The sequence below is a fragment of the Lonchura striata genome, chromosome 3, assembly GCF_050655825.1.
Source record: "Lonchura striata isolate lonStrDom1 chromosome 3, ASM5065582v1, whole genome shotgun sequence".
Taxonomy (NCBI): domain Eukaryota; kingdom Metazoa; phylum Chordata; class Aves; order Passeriformes; family Estrildidae; genus Lonchura; species Lonchura striata.
In genome coordinates, this window is record NC_140705.1 from 47,921,867 (window position 1) to 47,945,257 (window position 23,391).

General features: G+C 36.8%; 1 protein-coding gene across 4 annotated transcripts in view; it reads right to left on the bottom strand.

The window, feature by feature from the left end:
* Nucleotides 1-471: 471 nt before the first annotated feature.
* FRK (fyn related Src family tyrosine kinase) overlaps nt 472-23,391 on the bottom strand; it is a 47,387-nt gene continuing 24,467 nt past the window's right edge. Inside the window, exons 3-9 of one of the 4 annotated variants that reach the window (XM_085575056.1) lie at nt 18,628-18,788; nt 17,842-18,010; nt 10,233-10,391; nt 6,546-6,626; nt 5,158-5,339; nt 3,129-3,294; nt 472-1,244 (exon numbers count right to left, since the gene is read on the bottom strand). In XM_085575056.1, coding sequence (XP_085431182.1) covers nt 1,012-1,244; nt 3,129-3,294; nt 5,158-5,339; nt 6,546-6,626; nt 10,233-10,391; nt 17,842-18,010; nt 18,628-18,788 — 1,151 coding nt within the window. In that variant the 3' untranslated portion in view covers nt 472-1,011. Of the gene's footprint in view, nt 1,245-3,128; nt 3,295-5,153; nt 5,340-6,545; nt 6,627-10,232; nt 10,392-17,841; nt 18,011-18,627; nt 18,789-23,391 lie in introns of all 4 variants that reach the window. The other 3 variants (XM_085575055.1, XM_021555508.3, XM_085575057.1) reach the window with 3 other exon arrangements.

Consider the following 23,391-nt stretch of genomic DNA (forward strand, 5'->3'; position numbering starts at 1 on the left):
AAAAATTAACATCTATAGCTAGCTATATAGACTGCTAGAAGAAGCACCTGGGCTCCATTTCTCCATGGAACAAAATAAAATGAATCATTTATTACTTAAATCTCCTGTATTAAAGTTGAACCTGAAGATGGTAGAAAAAAGGATTGTGAGTCACTCTGCAAAATACCTAGACCTGCCCTGTTGGAGAGGGTTTATGATTTGGGGAAGCAGGGTAGAAAAGGCTGTCACTCTAAAACACAGAGATAGTCTTGAGTTCATGTTAAAATATCTTTTCCTCCAATATCCCTAAAATTAAGAACCATAAAATAAGCCCTCACAGTTCAATGGACAATAACTCATAGATATTTAACAATCCTAAGAACAAACAGCGTCTAATAATAATTCAAAATAATAATTTTGTTCATTCTTGTAAAAGGAGCACAGTAGACAAAATATAAAAAGATCAGCCTGTGCATCTACAAAACAAAATAATTCCTTTTCTCCCATGAATATGTATTTATTTTCAGATATAGCAAAAGCACATGTACTTCAATTCTAAGCAAGGCAATTCATTTGGATTCTGACAAATCAGAGCCATCACAATCACAGGATTACTTTTATTATTTTTTACAATGAAAGAACTCTGGGAGCACAGATCCTGCTGTGTAGAGCCAACACATTCCTTCCTGCAAACAAACTGATAGGGATGAAATGTCTAACGGTAAATAATTATTCCAATAAAAAATGACAAAAAGCTACAATAGTTATTTAGCTAGACTCATTTCAATTGTTTGTTCTTGCAATATGTAATTTTAAAATAAATAGAAGTCTATTTTCTAAAAACACCCACCCTCCAGCTTCCTGATGCTTTGTCTTGCAAAATACTTGCCAGCAGCAAAAAATTTAAGAGTCTTTGAAGATCAGGGAGGGGATGAAGTGTACCAGGATTCTTCAGCACCCCCAAATTACCCCACACCTGGGGTTAGGCTGACTCCACAGCCTCTGTTAGCCATGTTGGCTAGGACATGTCCTTCAGGAGCATCTTGAGGGTTCATATCCCGTGGCCTGGACCTGGGCAAAGGAATAGAGCTCGCTGTTGAAGTAGTTCTCCAGCTGATCGCTGAGGGCTTCAAAGGTGGGGCGCTCATCGGCCTCCGTGCTCCAGCACTGCTCCATCATCTTGTAGAGTGCTGCTGGGCACGTCTCTGGCTGAGGAAGTCTGTACCCATTGTCCAGCAGCTGGATCACCTGGTGTCCCGGCATACCTGCAAGGCAAAATGAGTTCATCAGGCTACTCAGGATCTGCTTCTGGGTGCTATGTGTTCCTCTCTCTTCAGCACAGTCACCACAGAATGGTTTGGGTTGGAAAGGACCCTGAAGATCACCTAGTTCAAAACCCCTGCCATAAGCAGGGACACCTTCACTAGACCAGGGTGCTGAAAGCCCTTCCAGCCTGGCCTTGAATAATTCCATCAATTTACCAGCATTGTTTACCAGCAATTAAAAATCACCTCCAACATTTCCCAGCCACCTCACCCTGACTGTGCCAGCTGCAAGGCATCACAAATAGTTTGTCTGTGTGTGAGAATTTTCTTCAATTTTTTCTTCAATAATTTTTTCTTCAATTCTTCTTCCATTTGCATTTGTCAAAATTTTTCTGACATCTGTTTAGCTTAAATAGTTCCTAAATGCCTCTAGTCTCAGTGACTACAAAATCTCCTAAGAAAACCTGACCTGCTGCTGACTTTTCCTCACATTTAGAAACTTTTTCCTAAAGTCAGCCCTGTTTCCTTGAGGGCAGCTGGGCAATGGTATCCCCCCTGCTCCATTATCGCCAGTTATGAAGAAACTAATCTCCTATCTTTGCTATACCTTTATATATTAAGACTATTGTCCTGTTCTATTCCAATTTTTTACTCTTTAAATTAAATCTTGAATTGTGTTCTTTTCTCTATATCTCTGATGGTGTTTCCTCTGCACAGTATCCACTGCCACCATAAATCAACATCAACTCTTCTAACTGATTACTGAGAACAAACTCCTGAAAGTAATAGCAAGTAAGCAAATAGTAAAATAACATTTTCTACTTTCAAGATACAGATAAACTATGCCTTTGCAAAGGGGTAATACTGAATGGGTTTCAGACACTATCCAGAGCCACGATGTTACATGTTTTTTATACTAAAATGATTCATTTATGTGTGTGTGTCTATATGCACACAACTATGGTTTATATAAGACTTCAGGATATTTTGCTTTGCTTTTTTCTCTTCAGAACAATTTTGCAGGAGGTGAGGGTGGGAATCAAAAAGCAAAATCAATTTTTCCTTTTACAGAAAATATCAGTTTGGGACCCTGTGAAATGTAGTTTATGGGAAATGCACTACCCCTCAGGCCTGTACAGACACAGCATAACTTTTTTTTGCTTTAGTTCTTCCCTTGTGTTCTACTCACCAGCACAAAATGAGTCACAGTCAATCATCTCACTGATATCTTGCGTTATTGGAGCCACAGTTCCTTGAGCATTTCTCACAGTACTAGAAATAGTAGCTGCTTTCAGACTACTATATCTACTTTTGAGGTTAGTGACATTTTATTTTTTAATTATTTAATTTTTGTGATCCTTTCCTTTATGAAGACTTTTCACTGCAACAATCAAATATGAGGGAGAGTGATAAAAGCACCCTGATTTATTTTTCAGATGCCTTCTTCCTAAAGTGCTTGTGCAGCTCTTCACACATAATCTATTCTTGTATGATATATAATAAAAAAAAACTGTAAAAAGGACAGGTTGGGGAACAAAAAAACTTCCTTTATTTATTCCCTTTTTCACATTCCAAGAATTGGCATCTTTGATCTGATGATGGGGGAAAATAGCCAGCTGGTTTAGGTGCCTGTGCAGTGCGAATTGATTCCATCAAGAGGAAGCTTGAATGTGTGCTAACCACAGCCTTTGCAAAGCTGCCAGGGTGCCTGGGAAGCCAGAAGGTCTGATCCACTAAATGGACCTCATCTAAACAACCTGCTTTCTCTCTTTAAAATTTAACCCTTTAACATGCCCATAGTATAGGCATTCAACTTTTCCTTATTGGGTCATTCTGAAATCAAGAAAAAAAAATAGGCATCATTCTTTACGTAAAAGTACTTACCCTGATAAGGCATCTGCCCATAGGTGATTATTTCAAACAGGAGTATCCCAAAGGACCAGACATCTGATTTAATGCTGAATCTGTTGTAGCGGATTGCCTCCGGGGCTGTCCATTTCACTGGGAGTTTTGTTTCTGTCCTAGCTTCATATACTTTTTCACTTTCTACCTATCATGGGTAAAACAAAACAAGCCAGTTTCAAATCTGCTTCAGCTTAAGCATCTGACTGAGCTCAGCATGTGCTTAATCTTGTCTTTTAACAAAACTCTTGTTGTAAGTGCCCATTTTCTGAAGTCTACCATTGGATTCAGCTTTGCAGTTGAAAAATGTGGAGGCTTCATCAGAGGTTTTTCTAAAGCATTTATCATTTCAAGCAAGCACACAGCATTGGAGTGGCTCCTGATTAATTATGACTTGCTGCTGTGAATTCTGGACCCGGCATGCAAGATTTCAAAAGTCTGTCAGGAGTGGCAGTGGCAGCATCCTGCTAACACTAGAGACCAAATGTCTCCACGTCTGTCTACAGTAAAGAGAGAAGGCAAGAGCATGAGCCAATGAATTTCACAACTTTTCTTCTGTGATTTATTGTGGTGTTGAAGGGCCATTGACTATGATAACAGTCGCTCAAGCAGGTTTTTGGGGAAGAAAGAATAAACTCTGATTTAAATTAACATATTAGTTTCCAGTGAGCTAATTAATGTGAAGTGCCAGAAATTGGAATAATGTCCTTAAAGGTTTATCACACAGACATCTAAATTTTGTGAACATTTCTTCTCTCTTAAGTTCCTACACGTAATTTAGTATATACAATTCATACCTAAGCCTCGGTCAAATTTTTCACATGCAAATCCAGATGTACATGTACCAGATTTTGCTTTTTTGATTATTTAAATACAGAATGTATGTTTCCCAGCTGGAATGCTCAATAGTTTTGAAAATACTGGTTTTTATTGATTTGTATCTCTATACTGATACAGTTGGCATCTTGACCATAACACTAATCTTTAGAAACCACAAACATATCCATTATGAGCATTGTTAATTTAAATATATATATTTTATGTTAAAAACCTTGTAGTATGAACTTATACATATTTAGAAGAATCAAAACTAAATTAAAATAATTTTCAAAGTCACTTGATGCCTTTGTTAAGCCATAATTCTATATTTCAATATGTAATAAATCCAATTCTGTTATGACCTTCAATTTCTGCTGCTTGAATGGAAAAACAAAATGAGAAGCAGAAGACTTTTTTCTCTGTTTTTCCTTCTCAGTGCAAGAACATAAATAAATAATAAAACCCAAAAAACACAGACTCGGAAATTATGGATTTGATATTGAACTCCATAAAATATGGCAAAATAAATCTCTCCAACACTGATTAAATAATTTTCAGAGGTAAGAAATCTTATTTCTAAATTACAGCTCTTTCATAGGGATACTTTGGCCAGTGATCCTTGACATTCTCTTCCCTCAAAGACTACAGAAAAAAAAAACAAAATGCTGCAGTGGCAATTTGCAACTGCATCAGATTTAAAGTTCTGAGAGATCATTTTACAAACTTTGCTGTTAGCTGTGGAATAAGGTCCTTTTATAACTACCTGCAATGACAAGCACCAGGGAGGCAGTGGGGAAGTGAACAACGAGAGAATATATGTCAATTCATTTTTATATGCCTTCCTTTACAGGCCCAGATGTATAATCTTTCCATCATTCCTCTCCATGTTGCAGACATTGTGGATAAAGTTGTCCAGCAAAGGGTATTGATTGCCAGGATCCTTCCTGGGTGGATGGGTGAGAAGCAGACACCAGGATTCTTCAGACTGGCACAAAGGCACAGGACAACTTCTAACCTTGCATGGGATAATGCAGGTAGAGGATGCAAGTGAACATGTTATAGGTCCTTTTCTCCTTGGATTTGCCTTTTTTTCAATTCATAAATTCAGGGCTACAATTCATTCTTTAGTTGGCCTCTTCCACTTTGTTCTCCAGAGTTAAAAGCAGGGACAATTAAACAATTCACAACCTACCTTAAAAACTCTTGCAAGTCCAAAGTCTGCCACTTTGTAAACATTATGCTCACCAACAAGAACATTCCTGGCTGCCAGATCCCGATGGATATAGTTCTGAGATTCAAGGTATGCCATCCCAGAAGCCACCTGAGCAGCCATGTCTATTTGATGTGTCAGGGTGATTTGAGAGCCTCCATCTTCTGTTTAAAAAGGAGATGACAAGAACAACATAAGAACAAGAAGATGCCAATTTCAGACTCAAATAACTGAAAACCTGCCTGTTTCAAAAAGCCAACACAAATAAACCAAACCATGCAAAGTAACATCCCAGCCAAATGACAGGGATTACTGAATGACATTACTTGTGCTTGTCCCATCTTCTCTAAAGGAGTAGATACTTCATGCAGGAGTTAATCTAGGCTAGAAAGGAGCTGCTAGCACAGTCCAAAGAGAAAATCTTTTATCTACTGATAGTAACATAGCAGGCACCTTTCTGAGAGGTTCATAAAATTATTCCAAACTGTAAGAGTTAATGTCAGTACCCAGTGGTTATAGTCAGAGCTGACTAAAGATGGAAAAGCACAGAATTATCCTTGTTCCCTGTTCTCCAATGATTCTGACTAGGAAAAATACCATCTGCTGTCAAGTATAAATAATTTTCACTTTCCAGTCCACTTGACTGCTTCACAGTCTTATCTCTGTTGTTACTATTCAAGAGTAGGACTCCTTGATATGCTTTCAAGCTGCCTCCTTCTCCAGTAGAATTTTGAAGCAGTGTGCATGTCATTCCTACCACACTAAGATAAGCAAATTCCAGAAACTGAGATTTGGCAATCGAAGATCATTGTTCAAACAATGTAGTAGAAGAACTTTGAGCTGAGCAACTTGCCTACACAAATGAAGGAAAGTCTCAGGCCATGAAAAACTGCAGCCAAAAATTGTAAGACAGGTAACAAAAAAAAAAAAAATTCATTGGGGTATAACACATTAGAGTACAAATTCAGAGCCTTTGCGGCATTCTGGGGACAGCTAACCAAACTTCTCAATGCAAAGAATTTAAACCACATTCAAGGACCACTTCACACAATCCCAAATGCTGCAGCACTGAAGTATGGCTTTCTATCTCTGTAGCCTCTAACACTGAAAATAATTTCAACTTTGTTTCAGAACCTTAATATCAAAAAGCTGAATCCTTGCTGCTAGTCTTATTGGCAGTTCTTTGTCATCAGGTTGGTGCCTTTTACTTACTGCCTCTGTGTTACAGAAATAAAACTTCTGTAGCTGGCAATTTTCTCTCACTTTCTCACTTATATTTCATTGATTTGCAGTGATAGCGTGTCTTAGCATTGTTTTATAAAGCCTTCCCCAGTTCTGGCATTTTATTTGATGCATCCTTGTCATCCCACCTTCTGAAGAGTGTGAAATGCCATTGTTTACTAATGTATTTGCAATCTCCAGGCCTTGAATTTCCTGCTCATCTGGATGCTCTGACATAATTAAGAAAAAAAAAATTAATTATCCTGTATGTGTCTTACTCTACATCCTTTTTGAGGCTAAAAACTCCAACACTAAGATTATTTACCTCTATTGTTGACTCAGAACATTTATTCCTCTCCTACACATATTTTTCATACTGCCTGGACTTTTCAAAAAGACAGGGACAAAAATAGGGCTGTGTGAAAATGCACTCAGTCCACAGAATAATACAACACTTTGAATATTTTCAGTTCTGATAACTGGTAGGCATCAACATTTATTATTCATCTTGTTAGACAAAGATATAAATCCACAAATGATGCTCATGTTATATTTAATCGAAAAATAATTACATGTTTTCAAGCACTTGTATTAATACTTGGGTTTTGGAAGTTAGACTATGTCAGTCAGCTTTAAATATTCCCTTTCACATGACTTCATCTGCACATTGTTGTGAACTACCTGCTACTGAGAGCAGACAAGGATATCAACAAAGTTGAGCACAGGTTTGTCACCGGTCTGCTGATGCTCCAGGACAGCCTGACTTAAGCTTGCTCCAAGAGGCAAAATAAGGCAATGCCAGTGGGAAAAGTGGTGACTCATCAGCCTTGTGTTTAATGAGCTGCTCCAGTGCAAAATAGGAGTTAGAACTGCTAAACCCCTCTGTTTTATTTCCTGCAGACCCTCAGGTGCACCATGCTAAAGGACAAGGATAAGATCCACCTCCGGATAAGATCCAACACCGGAGTGGCAGCTGAAGGACCATTTCTTTCATTTGGGCCTGTTTGGAATATCAGACTGGGCTGACCTACGCCTTCAGCCTGTGGCCTGAGGAAGAGGCCACTCTTGCCCTGGCTGCTGCAGTATTTTTTGGATGATCTCACTGTAAACTGGTTCTGTACTGCAGCCATTCTGGAGCTAAAGAATGGAAAGATTTAATGAAGAGCATCAGCTGACCAGGAGCTATAACTTGTGCACAAAGAGGATGAAATCACAGGTGTCTTTGGGATCTAAGATGTAAATCATGTATGTCTGTCTCATAAACTTTTCTGACTACACCCCCAAAACTCCAGGGCCAGACAAAGCACACAAGTTCAAGCACAACTTCTCTGGACAAAGTATCCCAGTACCTCACCAGCCTCATAGCGAAGCATTTCTAAGAATTACTTAACGCAAACCTACCATCTTTCAGTTTAAAGCCATTCCCCCTTGCCCTGTCTGGCCTTGTAAAAAGTCTCTCTCCAGCTCTCCCATTAGGTACTGGAAGGCTGCTCTAATTTTATATCTAGCTTGCTAGCTAGCTATAGATATAGATGTGTTTATATAACTTCCACACTCAAAATCAAGCATTATCGCTGAATTTATAAATAATCCCATGGATTATTCTTTAACTGATCAAGAAAATGTAGCACCTCCATGTTCTTTTTTACTAATGTTTTTTGACAAAACCCTCAACCTCATATAAAAAATTTATTAGAGAAATATTAGAGAAGTCTTGGGGTCTGCACCCTGTTCTAAGCAATCTGTCACAATTGCTCATGTAGAAAAGACAGGAAAATATTCTCATTGACAGATATCTGACCAAAAAAAAGAGTAAAATAAATAAGCAGCACTTTCTCCAGTGAGGGCATTGCCTCCACAATAATTCACTGAATTTCAAGACTGCATACCTGCCAGAAAAAGCCCCAGGCCCATCAGAATTGATAAAAGCACTCATACATTTATGACAATTTCATTCACTTCCAATAACGAAGAAAAGTTTTCAGGTGCACTTTTCTCATACTGGTGGCAGCTCAATAACTCTGCATAGCAGTGTTCATCAAGAGCTCTCCCGAAGTACATTTACAGTGTGCACAGGGAATTCCCATGTCCATCATTATTAAGTAGCTGTCATTATGGAGGAATGTGATAGTAACTGTGAATAAAATATTAGGGACTTTTAAAGCTGGAAAAGCATACCATACAGTTCTAGAAGGAGAATTGTAATAAAGAATATCTCTGGACTTTCCTCCACTCTAGTTTGCTTTATTTACCCATAGTGCACACGGAGACAGAAGCCTTCTGGAAATATTTTCCTGTTTCCTGCAGAGTCTGAATCTCAAGAAAACTTACCAAGAGCTCTGCACTCCAGCTGATATAGATCACTTCCAGTCACAGAGCTCTATACAAGCTTCAAATCTCTTTCCTTATTAGTCTCACTGACAGCAATGACTTTTCTCTGACCACAATACCTATCAAAACCCTTGGATCTCTGCCTCCACCTCTTAGTTCTGTGAACCTCCCTGGTCATGGGTCATGAGACAAGGAGGGACAACACTAGACTGGGTTTCAGCTGGACATTTTTATGGATCTCTTGATGGCTTCCTGGAAACCAGCTGACTTTCCACAGCCTCTGATGAAGAGCTGCAGGAGTGAACGCTTAGGCAAGGAGCAGGGTGCTGTGCATATGCTGGCAGCTGATCCACACACAGGTTGCAGCACTAATGTGCTCTGGACATGTTTACTCTATGTACACTTAACAGACCAATTTTCACCTCTGCAATAGCTGTGACTTATCCTGGCTTTCTCAGAGCTATTTCTCCAGTGCAATAAATGTTTCCATGCACAGCAATCATTTCCTGATGTGCCAGGTTCTTTCAGTCAGATAAGCTGCAATCTGCACACAAAGGCACCAAAGATGAGAATTTGAAGGAAATTCGTGCCTTGCTACCTCTGGCCAGCAAATGCCTTCAAAACTGTGGATGATCTGGCCCAAGGTCACGGCAGACCCACTCTGGGCAGCTCCTGGTAGGGCTGTCTCTGTGTCTCTTTCTTTAGCTGTAATTGTGCGTGGACAGACCCTCATTTAAAAATGGTTCCCCAGAGAAGATGGGGGAAGGCATGTGTCAGGGCAAATGCTGTCTGTGGTATTACACAGGGCTTTGCTTTATGGGCTGTAAACAGAGAAGAAATTCAGCATGACAACCGTGGCAAACATTTTGTCTTCAAGAAATCATTACCAGCTTTAAAGACATTTAGCATCTCAGAGACATCTGCTAAACTGAAAATGGGTAACAACACTAGAATCAAGCATTTCCCAATAACAGGAATGAACTTAAAAGTGCAATCATTATGCTAGTCTGTTCCAGGCTGTACAGTTTTATTTTTAATTATTATTTGCTTTCAAAAGACCACTTTGAAGTACTACCGAGATAAAAGCCCTGATGAGATAGGCAAGGGACAAATTTGTAGTGAAAAGCTATCCCTGACTAGTAATAGTTTTCAAAGCTGTTAAGTACATTTTATGGAAGTGCTTCTATTTCATGTCAAATATGATGACCTATCCTTCTGGATACTTATATTTTTATTCCTTTGTGTATGTTCCCATCTACTCCTAGAACTGGATGAAAAAATATGGGCCATTATAAGGCAAGAATCAGACTATGGATGTGATCCTTTCCTATTTTTTAAATATCTTGGTTGCCAAAAATTCATAAATTGTTCTGCTTTTCTCACCCCCACACATGGTAAATAATGCCGCTTTTACATTAAACCAGGGTGTTGTACTTCTATCTTTTATATTAGTGTATTTACTAAACTGCAGCACTCTTAAAATGACTTTAGAGTCATTTGCTTACTTTTAAGGTATTCTAGGAGACTTCCATATCTCATCAGCTCGGTAATAATATAAATTGGGTCCTCCAAAGTGCAGACAGCATAAAGCTGTATAAGCTTTGGATGTCGCAAGCTCTTCATTATTTGTGCTTCCCTCAGAAAGTCTTTTGGATCCATTGAACCTGAAACAACAGCATGTAACAAAACTGAGGTTATTACAGGGCTTTCTATCTGCAATTTTAAGAGAGTAACTAACGTTGTTTTCTGTCTCTGAAATTACATTAACATCACAAATCTTCACAGTTCCCACAGAAAAGAGACAGTGCAGCTGAAACAAACATTTCATGAGTGAAACATGCCAGTTGTGTAGGGATGGAGAATATATGTGTCCCAGCCACCAGAAATATAAAAGCTAAAATCAACCACCCCCAGGACTCCCCCAAACAGAAAAAAAAAAGTGAGGCTAGAATGTTAAGGAATACATTTTAAACAAACAACTGGTTAATGAAAGGATCAGAAACGGAGGTGAAAATGTCTAGGTAATGAACATTAAATTTCTGAAAGAAAACTAGTGCTGCAATGAAAATTTGTTGCACTATATTTTCAGCTTCACCAATTAAAGCCTGAAAGCACTGAAATCAGTTTAGCATATGCAGAGATGATGTGTACATTTTATATATACAAAAGCAGATAGCTATTTATAATGAGCATCCAATAGCAACCTTATCAGAAATGTATGTACAGATGCAACATTAATTTTACAATCCCTTAAGAACCAAAGTGTCTTAACAGCCAACTTTTTAAGTGTTACATAAGATCATATGTATATCATATATATAGATCAATATTGTATTTATATACATAGTGAACCAATGCAGAAACTATGTCAAAGAAGGAATCAGAAATGGCACAGGAAGCTAAAGTCATGGCAAATATAGGACTAAAGCTCATATGCCCTGAATAGGGGATGGATTAGGAAAACATGCACAAATAAAGAAGCAAAGCTTTCTAGATGAATAATCCAGTAGTGATCAGATATTGTCAGATGCTTGAGGAAGTTGGTGAATAATATCTCCTTCAAAATGCTTGTACATGCAAATGTGAAATTATTGAACTACTCACATGTCTCCTTCCTCCTAAATCAAAATATTTTATCTAAGAAAATCTAAGTTAATACTGGGGAGGAAAATATTGAGTCATCTAACTTAATCTGCTTTATGCCATGTTTAAAAACAAACTTGTCTAACTCAGTCGGTGGACTAAGTAATTTTTTTATTAGGGAGCCTATAAAGTTAATTTGGGAGTTTGATTGTGTTCCAAACATGGATGTTTAAATTAAGTGAAACTCTTCAAGGATGTTAAATGGCTCAGCAATAAAATTCCAACAGAAAATCTGTTCTACAAAAAGGACTGGAAAATCTGCCTGCTCACCCAACACATACCTTGAATGCCACCTCCTGAAAAATGCCCCAGCCTATTCCCAAAACATAGGAATGATGTGTGATTTCTTATCCTTGCATTAATACAAGAGGAACAATTCAGAAATGCTCTTGACTTAGACTTCATGAAAAAAGAGATACTTGACATTGCTACTTGGGAGAGCAAAGATTACATTGCAAGGAACAGGTACTCCTCACTTCTATTTCCTCACACTCCCCTTGGCAATCCCATATTGCCCAATTTAGCAAGACCTTATAGGTCATTAGGAGGATTGGTCAAAGTATTTGGATTTCCATATCATCAATAAATGGCAACCAGCCAATAATATATCTCCTCAACAGGTACAAACTATACTCATTTTCTTTACTCACTGTCAGAGGAAAGTGGGGCCCTGCAAAAAGAGTAAATAATCACACGTGGTCTGGATAAAGCAGAGATTATGACAGGGAGAAATCACAAATTATCTGTGATGCTTGCTCTATATCCTTTTCTTATTTAGAATAGCACAATCTTTACAGATTTATTCAAACTTCCCACCAATTCTAGATTTTAAAAAAATAATTTAAAAGTCTAGGGTTGTCTTTATAGCCTTTGGACTCATTTTGATATTGATTTAAAATGTTGCCCCATTTACTTACTTGTTTCAAGGTATATGCATTTTCATGAAAATCAATGTAAAATCTACAGAAAAGTTGCATGGTGTGAAGCATTCTGCCTCCAAAAGCAAATGCATCAGCGTGACTAATGATTTAGCATCAGTGCCAAAATTTGACAAGCTGATCCGAAAAAGGATAAACTACTTGCTCACTTAGGGTCTACCAAATCATGGACCCTCTATGGATCATTATACAGGGTTTCTTCACTCCATAGAATTTGGCAGTCTGATTTGTTCCCACTGTCAAAATTTGTCTACATGGAATTTCTCAGTTTAATCGTGCTATAAACTTCTCACTACAAATTGAAACCAAGCAACATGTTTTTCAGATATGACAACTTTCAATAAATTGATCAAGAAGGAAATATTCCATTAGTTGAGTAGCTGCAAATAATTTTCTACACTGTAAAAGGAAGTAACAGTGACAATAATGAAATGAAACCAGAAAAAGATCAATAAGTATTTCCTGCATGTTTTACAGAGCATATGTAACCTTCAGTTTTACTTAGTTTATATCTTTAAATAGTACAAGTAGCAGACAGCACCCAAATCTCCCACAGGCCTGTAGATCTTATATTGTACTTAATAAGAAGATTGGATGCCAACCGAAAAAATTTAAAAGTGTCTTTATGAGTGTTCTGCCTAGATTAGGCTTTAGCGACCGAATAAGCAAATTAAAAATTACCTCTAAAAGCAACCGAACATGCTTGTTACAAATTAGTTGGATAAAGCCTTCACGATAGTGGCAAAGAATTTAAGTACATCCCTTTGGGGCAGGAAAAACATGCCAAATGGAGTTTCAAATAACTGACGGGGGTTTAACTTGTAGTTGAATATGTATGTTTTTAATGAAGTGTACATTTTCACCTGTAAGTGGCAAGCACAAGATAAAGGGCAGGTTACTGTAAGTAAAATGACTTAGTCATAAAACAACTAGTTAACATAAGCCTTTATTGAAACAAGTGGAGGTTTATTTGGTGCAAGATACCTGTTTGGGAGTAAATTTATAAGGGCCTGAAGAAAATACAGTCTTAATAATCAGTTTTTTGAATGAAAAATATTTTTCTAAATGTCAAAGTTGTTATTCAGAACAAAGTGTTGGAATCTCTTTCTTTGAGATGTTCTATATTGCGCTGCTTTGCCAGGAATCACCTCTAACTTAAGCCTACTTAAAACAGATATATCAGTTCTGTTTAACTTATCTTTGAAAATATTTTGTTCTATATCTGAGGAAGCATCACATTCTAACATAAACACTGATAACCTGGAAATTAGTTAGAGAGGAACGTTAGTTATTTTCCAGATTCAACTGGCCTATATGTAAATGGTCCTTAAATATTTGATAAACTCATCACAAGACTGTTTGTTTGCAACTTTTCAGTAAACCTTCCCAAATTGCTTCAAAGTACCTTTGTACTTCAGAGGAACCTATCCCTCTAAGTAAAGTTTATAGAAAATTAATTTATGTGGAGACTGCATTAAGCATATAACTATGATCTTCTGAAGACATTAATTAATAATAAAGAAATAAAATTTAAAAACTAAGTATTTGGCAACACAAGAATCTAAAATAGCCTATTCATATTAACAGATAAATAATATATGTTTCTGCATGTTCTCAAGCAGTTTTGTGACCATACAGAAGTAAACTTACATATCAGTGTAAGGCCATATACTGAATTAAATGGAATAAAAAATCTTTTTTTCTTCAGGGAAACTGAGGTACATCCCTAAGTGCAAAGCTTTTTACACTGCATATATTTTAAAGAGATGACAAATTAGAGAAATGAAAATGTTATGAAAAACTCCACTGACAGTACCAACCCAGACACTAGTTTGGAAAAGCCTCCTGAAAAAAAAAAATCATGCTTGGACAGTTTCCATGCAGAGAGAATCTTGGGAGATACTTTACAATGTGATAATGACAAATGTCTGCGTCACCTTCAACAGGCATAAGGAACTTTATCAGATACAATTAATTGGTGATGATAGATGTCTGCTTCACATGCTGGCAGCTGGAGAAGCAAGCCAGCACAGACAATATGTTCTAGAAAATCCATCACACTCAACATAGGACAAAGTGCAAACCCCTGCTGCAATGATTTCCACTTAAATGGAAAAAAACAGTGTCTCAGTGAGGAAATAAAAACAGAAATATGAAATGACATGTTCAGGGACCTGCATCAAGACAGTGCTGTGTAGAGCCAAAACCAGAAATAGCAACTGCTGGTTTCTAGACTGTTTTCCTATCTACTGATCCCTGCACCTTTTTGAAAACTATGGGTCAGTAGCTCAAAAGTTGGAGATGTCCCTTAAGGCAAAGATGTTCTTATGCTTTTTTTTTTTTCATTCACACATTCATGGCTATGGTTGTGGCTGGTAAAATGTCACAGATGTCTCCAAAGCAGAGACGACTGAACCCATGAACAAATAAAAGAATTATCTGAAGGAAAGCATCACATTACTACTGCTTTCTGTTTGCAGTCATACTGATCAACAGATTGTAAAAGGAATAAGGACAGGTAATGGACAAGACATTGACAATGATATTTGACAGCAAAGAGCAGCATGATCTCAGGGAATTTAAATTGTTGTAATTGTGCTGGAGGGACAAGGTGTGGATTGTGTGCAAATTGTTGACTTTGGTTTTGTAATTGTGGTGTTTTGCTTTTGGTGTGGGGAGTTCTTTTTCTGGACACAGGGTTTGAGGTGTGGCCTCACTGGCACTGAGCACAGAGGGACAATCACTGCCCTTGTCCCCCTGGCCACACTATTGCTTACACAGGCCAGGATGCCATTGGCATCATTGGTTTTAAGCCTTTTAGTAGCAATAGCTAGAGATTAGTTTAAGTCCAGAAAAAAATTGTTTGAGAAATGAGAGGGACACTATATAAGAAGAAACTGCATTTAGCCTTTCTAAAGACAAATGAAAATTATTTTAACTCACCCTGTGTTTACCTCCAGAATGAAAGAACAATTAATACATTCAAATAGGCTTTTTTATTTTATTACAAGAAGACATAGCAAGGGTTAAAGAGAAGACATCAGGCAAATTCAAATATGAAATTAGGTGCATATTCTTATAGTGCCTTCATCTTAGGACTAGAGGACTTCTCATTATTGTGTAGTCAAGAACAAGCTGTGTTTTGATTAAATATAAATGCTAATCTCAGCAAAGGGATGATGTGTAATGACATATAACAGCAAAGTATTCTGACTATATATGGTCTAGAACAGATGTCCTGCAAAATAATGCTCAACAGAAAAACCCCAAGTAACAGAAATCCTTTCTGGCCTAAAGGCCTATAAATCTATGACTGATTAATCTGATAAATCTGATTGCATGATACTCTTCACTATTGTTCACCATGTGATTACCCTTGATCAATCTGCTCCTGCTTGGTAATAAGAACATTGTTCCATTTCACAATTTCTCTGGTGGTAAAGCCTTTTTAGCAGAACTCTTTCCATCTCAGCCCCTTATATTTCCAGATCACTCTGAGTTTAACACACTCTGTTTTCCTGATGACTTGCTTGCCTAGAGAGTCTACACTGTAAGACAGCTTAGTGAAAAGTCTGTAGTTTAAAATACACCCCCTCCTGCCCCAGTGTAAAGACAAGTGATTTTAGATCTTTGAGCCAAGCAACAGGAGAGGTGTACTTTACAGTGTGTTACACTTGAAGTCTGAAACATTGCTTATGTGACTCTTGGAAGCTTCAGTCATCAGCACAATGTATTTCTTGATTACTCATTAACTATATTTTCCATTCATTTATCAACTTTATGTTATGGTGAATGAAATTACCAACCCAACCCTTTGCTGAAATTTTATTAGTACCAAGGTAAACATTTATTACTCAGATTAGAGTATGGGGATTATGGTTTGTCTTTAATTAGTGAAGTGTTATTCCTCATGAGCAACAATGAAAATAAGCTATGGAAAACCAGTGTGCTGATTACTGTAAGACACTCCAATTGCCTCTCACTATACAGTGAAAAACAATGTATAGAAGATGATAATTCCCTTGAGAAGTGATACTACAAGGTTAATTGCTTACATTTATGACTGTTTGAACTGTTTTGGTAGAATGAGATAGTTCACAAAGTACAGTGATAAGAAATTCAGCACTAACTATATAACTTATCAGGACAGCTTTGGGAATCAAAGTCTTCATTCTGTGCATGGCTTCCTTATCACTGTGTTAGGTCACAAACTCTCTCCTATCCAAGCACTGCATCCAGATGGGGCTTCTGTCTGCCCTAACTCAATACAACCTAGCATGCAATCAGTGAAACTACTGCTGTTGACCTTAGCAAGAGTCAAGCTAGAGTGGAAAAAACTGAGATAGAAAAAGTATTGATTAACTGAGCCCTTTTTCCCAGGTGAAGTATGATACTACAAAAAGACCCACAGTTGAAGGAGTTTCTTCCATTATACTGTGCTAGTCAAACATGATAACAAGTTTGCAGTGAGTCTTATGTTTATTCCAGTGAAAAAAAGATTTCAAGATGTTTTCTGTTTGCTGAGTCACTAGGGAGATGCACCTGTTCACTGAAAAAAGTATTGTCTTTCATATGAATTATAGAAGGTCTTTAGTCTGAACAGTTTTTATATTTTCAGTTAAGCAGAGAAAAAAAAATTGTGCTTATTTTCTTTCAGTTTGCATGTCCCAGACCACAAAAGATATCCTGATGCAAGAGAGCTTTATACGCTTAAATTCCTCTCTGTTCAGGAGGCCATTCAAGCAGTGCTCAAACATATTGATCTTATATTGAATCAAAGATCTGAATCTGTTCTGTTTCCTGAATCAGGTTCATTAGTGACCAACACAAGCTTTTTCAATTAACCACAGCTAGTGTTGTTATCTCTTTCTAAAAAACATGTATATCATCCAGGCTGCCTCTCTTATCTATGTGGTTCTTGCCATCTGCTGGCAGATATTTTATGTTGTCAACTGAAAATGCACAAATTACTTGAAGTTAATGAAACAAAATTAAGAAAAATGCTAAAAGCTGTATTAGTCACAATCTTATATTACATGCAAAATGTATCGAAAACTTTTAAATTGATTCAAGCAATACTAGAATTAAAGCACTCCTTAAGTACAAACTTAGCATTGTAAATATTCTATATTATCAAAGAAATCCCTGCTATATAGCACCCAATCAATAGAAAAATCCTAGTAATGACAAACTGCTTGTAAATCAATTACTTCACCTACAGATTATTCAATCTACAGTTACTCATTTCCACACAAACAATACTATAAAAAATATTTACAACTCTTGTTGTGGTTTCCTTTTTATGTGACACAGATGTTGAATTAATTCAGCTCATCTAGAAACAAAAAACTGTATGAAATTCTAATTCAAAATAACAAAGACTATCTGGACCTAGAGCTTGACTAATCTTCAAGTCTAGGTGTGTGGATTTTAAGCATATACAGAAAGATTCTCTTTGCTGCAGCATTTAATAAGTAAAGAAGCACTCTTGCTAATAGTTCATGTTATCAACAGTTAAGAATAATTCACATACCTGGTTTTAATGTTTTGATTGCCACAGAGGTGGTATTATTCCACAGTCCTTCCCATACTTCACCAAACTGACCAGATCCTAATTTTTTCACCAATTTCAGAGACCGTCGGTCTATCTCCCACTGATCAACAGTTTTGTAAGACAAATCAAAAGTAGCAGGAGTTTGCATCTCGAAAATAAAAAATAAATAATTGACAATCAACAACATATACAAATCATTGTTAACTATGTAATGTAAAGCTGGAACAGATATAAATAATATTTCTTTAGAGTACACACATGCAATAAAGTGAGCCAAAAACATAAAATACAACCCTCATACTGGGTGCTCTTTGTTAGAAATGAGAAATATGTTAAAGAAAATATCCTCCCATTAAAAACAAAAATTAGAAATCATCCCTTTAGCAAGCTCTTTGAACTGTGACATATTGGTTGCCAGAACCTTGTGGTTTTGTCTCAGTAATTACATATGGACATCTAGAGTTATGAAGTTGGCGATTTCATCTCCATATATATTTATAAAAAGGTATTCATAAATCATGATTTGGCATATTCCCCCCACCACCCCCCCCAGACACTTGATGATTCTTTTCAAAAGGGCATGGTATTTTATTATTAATTTGTCAACCTCAAGAATGAAACTGTAACACTACCCAGAACTTCCTGAAAACAAGCAGATCCTTAACATTCTGAAATGGTAGAAGCAGATATGGGGTCAACACTTTCTGATAGCTGGTGAGTTAGCTCACGAAAAATACTTTGCACAGTGTGGCATTCATGCCTTACCTTTAGGCATGGCTGTCTGAGCAACACGCAGAGGCCATCATTGTTCTTGCTGTAATAGTCAACCAACTTATTCAAAGTTTTAAAAGTTTTCCTTTTGGTTAGGAAAAAGCTTCCATCCATCCTTTTGATCCTGTAGTGCTTCACAGATGTACCATCAAAAACTAAAAAGATTTAAATACATTAATTGTCCAGGAACTATTGAAGTAGCACAATACCATTTATACCCAAACCATCATAATGTTCCTAAATATACTTATGAGGACCTTAAAATAAAATATTTTGGTTCCAAATATGACAGCTATAAAAAAAGCCTCTTTCAAACCAAAGCCCATTGTTCAGATAGCTTAATGCATCTTGTCTATCAGTCTTCAGCTATTCTGATTTGGAGAACTGATGTAGAAGTACATAAATATATCTTCTGTGAGGCAGCTTGTGTTTCCCATGTTTGAGGACACCAAAACCAGCCAAAAGCATCTAACTGACAGCATTCATTTAGTCAGTTTGTAATATTTCCTTTATCCTCCTTTATTTTAGTGTTAACATTCTAAATAGCAGCTGCTGGGCTGGCAGGCATTTTAGAGGAAACAGATATTCCCTCCACATAGCCACGGTTCTCTGAGTTCTCACATCTTCCAAGGGATTTTTTTTTAAATTTGTGCATGTTTGCAATATATAAAAATCAGATGAATAATACTGTATTTCAGGTAGTTGATTAATTCCTTTTCAGTGGAATGTTTTTACTCTAATCTGTTGTGTCTTAATCAACAAGGCTATTCCTCACCTCCTGCAAATTACTTATCTGCATATTGTGACAGCCAGTGTCCTTCCCTGTGACCATTTGAGCACTCTTTATATGTGTCAGAAAAAAGGCTCAGCCACTGAATGCTGGGGCTAGATATCAACCAGCACAAGATCAGAGAGAGACAAAAAATGTATATAAATCATACACACAGACACACAAAAAATAAAAGAAAAAAAATTTAAAATAGTTTGGAGATCACTCCTTTAGAGATTTTTACAAAGGAATATCAGTAGAAGCAATAGCAGGCTCAGAATCATCAGAAAGGGCAGTTCAGAAGAGCTGAACTGTATTTGTAAAGGTATTTAGTTGCTATGTATGTGGGTGTAATTTCCTAGACGCTCCATAATTTAGACATCACTGTCCATGTTCAATGGGAAGTGGAGAGTTTAAATTACATACAGAAGGGTAATTGATTCAGCTCCAAAGAACTCCACAGCTGTTAGCTCTAACATTAGCAGTGTTCCACAATAAACCTAGAAAATAGATTCTTTATACTGTATCACTGCATTCATCTTGACAATAGCTTTGGTGATAATAACAGAAGAATACATGGTTGCATATTGTATGTACAAAAAATATAGAATTGTTTGCATGATATAAGCCAAGCCTATTATTATAGGAAGAATAATTTTTTTCATCATCGAAATGATGAAATAAATGAGGAAATCTCTCCTTCCTTTAATATTATTGTGGATGATCAAACATTTTTGCACTGTACCGTGTGATTGTCATCCAAGACCACCAGAGAGCAGACAGGAGCTTTTCAAAATACTACACCACAGGTAGCATTTTTAGGAATCTGGGAACTTACAATTCTGCATGAGGACAGGAATGAGAATATTTGTAAACAAAATCCATATTACATTGCACTTTTCAAATTATGTTTCTTTTTGAATTACTACCCATAATTACTACTTTTTAACTGTAAAATTTATGAATGTTTTTGTGATGTGCCATTTGGAAATGGTGCTGAAGCAAAATGAAGGAAAGAGTATTTCAGTAACAACAGACTGAAAATGTAATGACTTTTCCAAAGTTCACAGGAAAATGAATCCAGACAAACTAATTAGCCTTTATGATGCATTGAACAAAAGGGCAACAGGATGACTGTGTTAATGCAGTCTCAGTTGTATATCACAAGTAATAGCAGTTTGACTACCTGATTTATTTATTAGCAGTATTATAACTATTATTTGCGAAGCAGCTAATATTAATAATGCAAAAGCTGGTTTGAAGGATGTGCTCTAATTTCTTAAATGAGGTTTTTAAAATGCCTTATGATTGACAGCATGCAGGTCAAGTAGTGATTTGTGTGAAGAAACTGAAGAAAAATTTCTGCACTCATATAGTCTTGTAATAAGTAGCTGAGTTAAGTGCAGTACTAGACAGGAGGTTATTTACTTTTATTTTAGAGCTGAATTTGGCTGTATAAGTTCTGCAGCACACACTTGAAGTTCTGCAGCATGGCATGGCTCCTCTGCCAAAATTATACTGAGCATATATCACTCAGGAAAGAACTATCCATAACCCCTTCCAGTCATTTCTACATCCATGCCAGACTACTAACCAGGACAGGATTGTAATTTCAGTTGCACACAGCTTGACAATAACTGGGTTTAAAGACTGCAGAGGTTTTCTCCTCAGCTTGCCCTTACCAAAAGAATTACAGCTCCTCTTTAGATTTCTACATAGTTTCAGTCTAGCAGAAGAATTTTCCTCTCCTAGCTATCTATCTTCACATGATAGGTTAAGGAGAAGTAAATTTTGCCACCTGAAGAATGTGAATAAAATAATTTACTCCTTCTTCCCCAGAGCACAAAAATTTATGGTGGCATCAGCAGAGTCCACACCTTCACCAAATGAGTCATGGAGACATTAATTTTCCATTACTGCCAAAAATGATGTGTCCCAACACAGCTCCTGGGAAAAGCCCTCCTGCAGGACTCGCCATGCACCACTGCCACCAGCACCTCTGCTCTGCCTCCATGCCCAGAGTGAATGTGGGAGGAGGGTGACTCATGAGATCACTTCCACCAGCACAGAACAGGTGCAGAGGCAGATCCAAAATCATCCTTTTAGTATAGCCATGATTTTGCCAGTTCTGTGAGTCTGCTACCTTAAACAACATCCTGTTTTAACTATGCTGGAATAATATTCTTTTAGAAGCGTGGAAAAAATAGCTGAAGAAAACACAAACTATTTACATTGTTATTTAATGCAATAAGTCTTCCAGATTCCATTATTCAGTGATGGGCTAAGTACAGAGCCTCCTGCTATCATTGGCAATGACACTCAATTAAGCTGAGCACATCTAAATTATGGCTTTTAATTAAAATGAGGCAACATCTAAGATGGCAGCAACATGTTTAAAATTTAATGCATTTCACACCAGATGCTGGAGTCATCAACATAAAAATCTGTCGACAACATGTGCATTTTTAAAATGGGCAAAACTATTTTTAAAATGTCAAACACCCTAAAATTATAGTAATATATGTTGTGGGCCTATCTGGCTTGACGAGCTTTCCATTTCACTATTCACAGATGATAAAAACCTTTCTGAACATGAATTTTGGTTTTAATTTAAATAATTATTTATTATCCAAACCTCATAAATTGAAGTTTTCCCAAAAAGGAAAGTTAGAAGTAAAAAGTGTAATTTTCATGAAAGATTGAACTTTCAATTTTTTTTTCTTACTAAGGAGATAATTTGTCTCCTTAGTTAACATAAAATCTTTTATATATATCATTGTCCATATGAGTATGAAATCAAGCATGAAATACATAAAATCAGTTTATGGGTTCTTGGGTAAAAGGAAAAAAATCTTCCTCGTCAAATTCTTTTTTACCTAAATGACATGCTGGATAGAGAATTAAAATATTTTCTTAAAGACCTTAATTCTGACAGCTATCAGAAAGACCTTCTCTTCAAGCTATTATTATCTACTCTGCAATGAAACCAAAAGCAGCAATAAAAGCTAGAGCTTTTGGAGCTAGAGAAGATGGGACTTTTGATGTCTAATGTTTCTGGACTGAAAAAAACTGAAACCAAAATTAGGGGCATATTCCAAAATATCAAGCTGTGATTTCTCCCCTTTCAGTGTATCAGCTACCATGGAGATAGAAGCCATCCTTCTTCCTCAGCTTTAGTGTCTCATAATTCCTTCTGATGGCACAAACAAGAAGGATGAAGGAAAACTCTATTCTCCATAGAACCTGGTGAACTGAATTACCTTCTTACCTACTAATGCTTCCCACAACACAAACTATTTCATTGTTTGCTTTAGAATGCACTAGCTTTCCAAGAAGCAGACAATAAGTAATAAGATTATGGACATAAAACATCTAGACCATAGACCATCTAGACTATTAGGCTGGAAGAGAAAGAGCTTGCACAATACGAACAGATGCCATTCAGCTAAGTCGATTCAGTAAGCAGCAAATAATATTTAGCTCTTTGGGATGAAGTAGCATGTTAGGGATAAATTATGTTCAACTCTGGGAAGCTGCTAAAGAATATAGCAGCACTGGGAAATGATGCCACCAATAGTGTCTGCAGATTGCTTCAGTTTATCCTCTTTCTTTGCCTAAAAGAGCACAAATGTTTAATAAATCTGAGATGATACATATATTCATGTTTGTGCATGAAGGAGAGCTAGCTCCTGCAGCTGGAGCCTTGCCTCTGTGTATATTATTTTCTTCAGTGCCACTTTCACCTTCCTTAATCAAGCAAACCAACATGAAACAAACACTATTGTTTTCATATCTTGCTCTTATAATTCATCATCAAATCTCCTCTTCCCAAACAAGCTTATAATTAAAAAAAAAAAAAATGTCTAACACAAGATTTCATAACTGAATCAAGTATACTAGATTAGACGGAATAAATTTGCTATCCAAAATTTGTAATAAAAAAAAACCTAAACAGCAGCATCAAGGTTGATCTTATACCACTACAAATG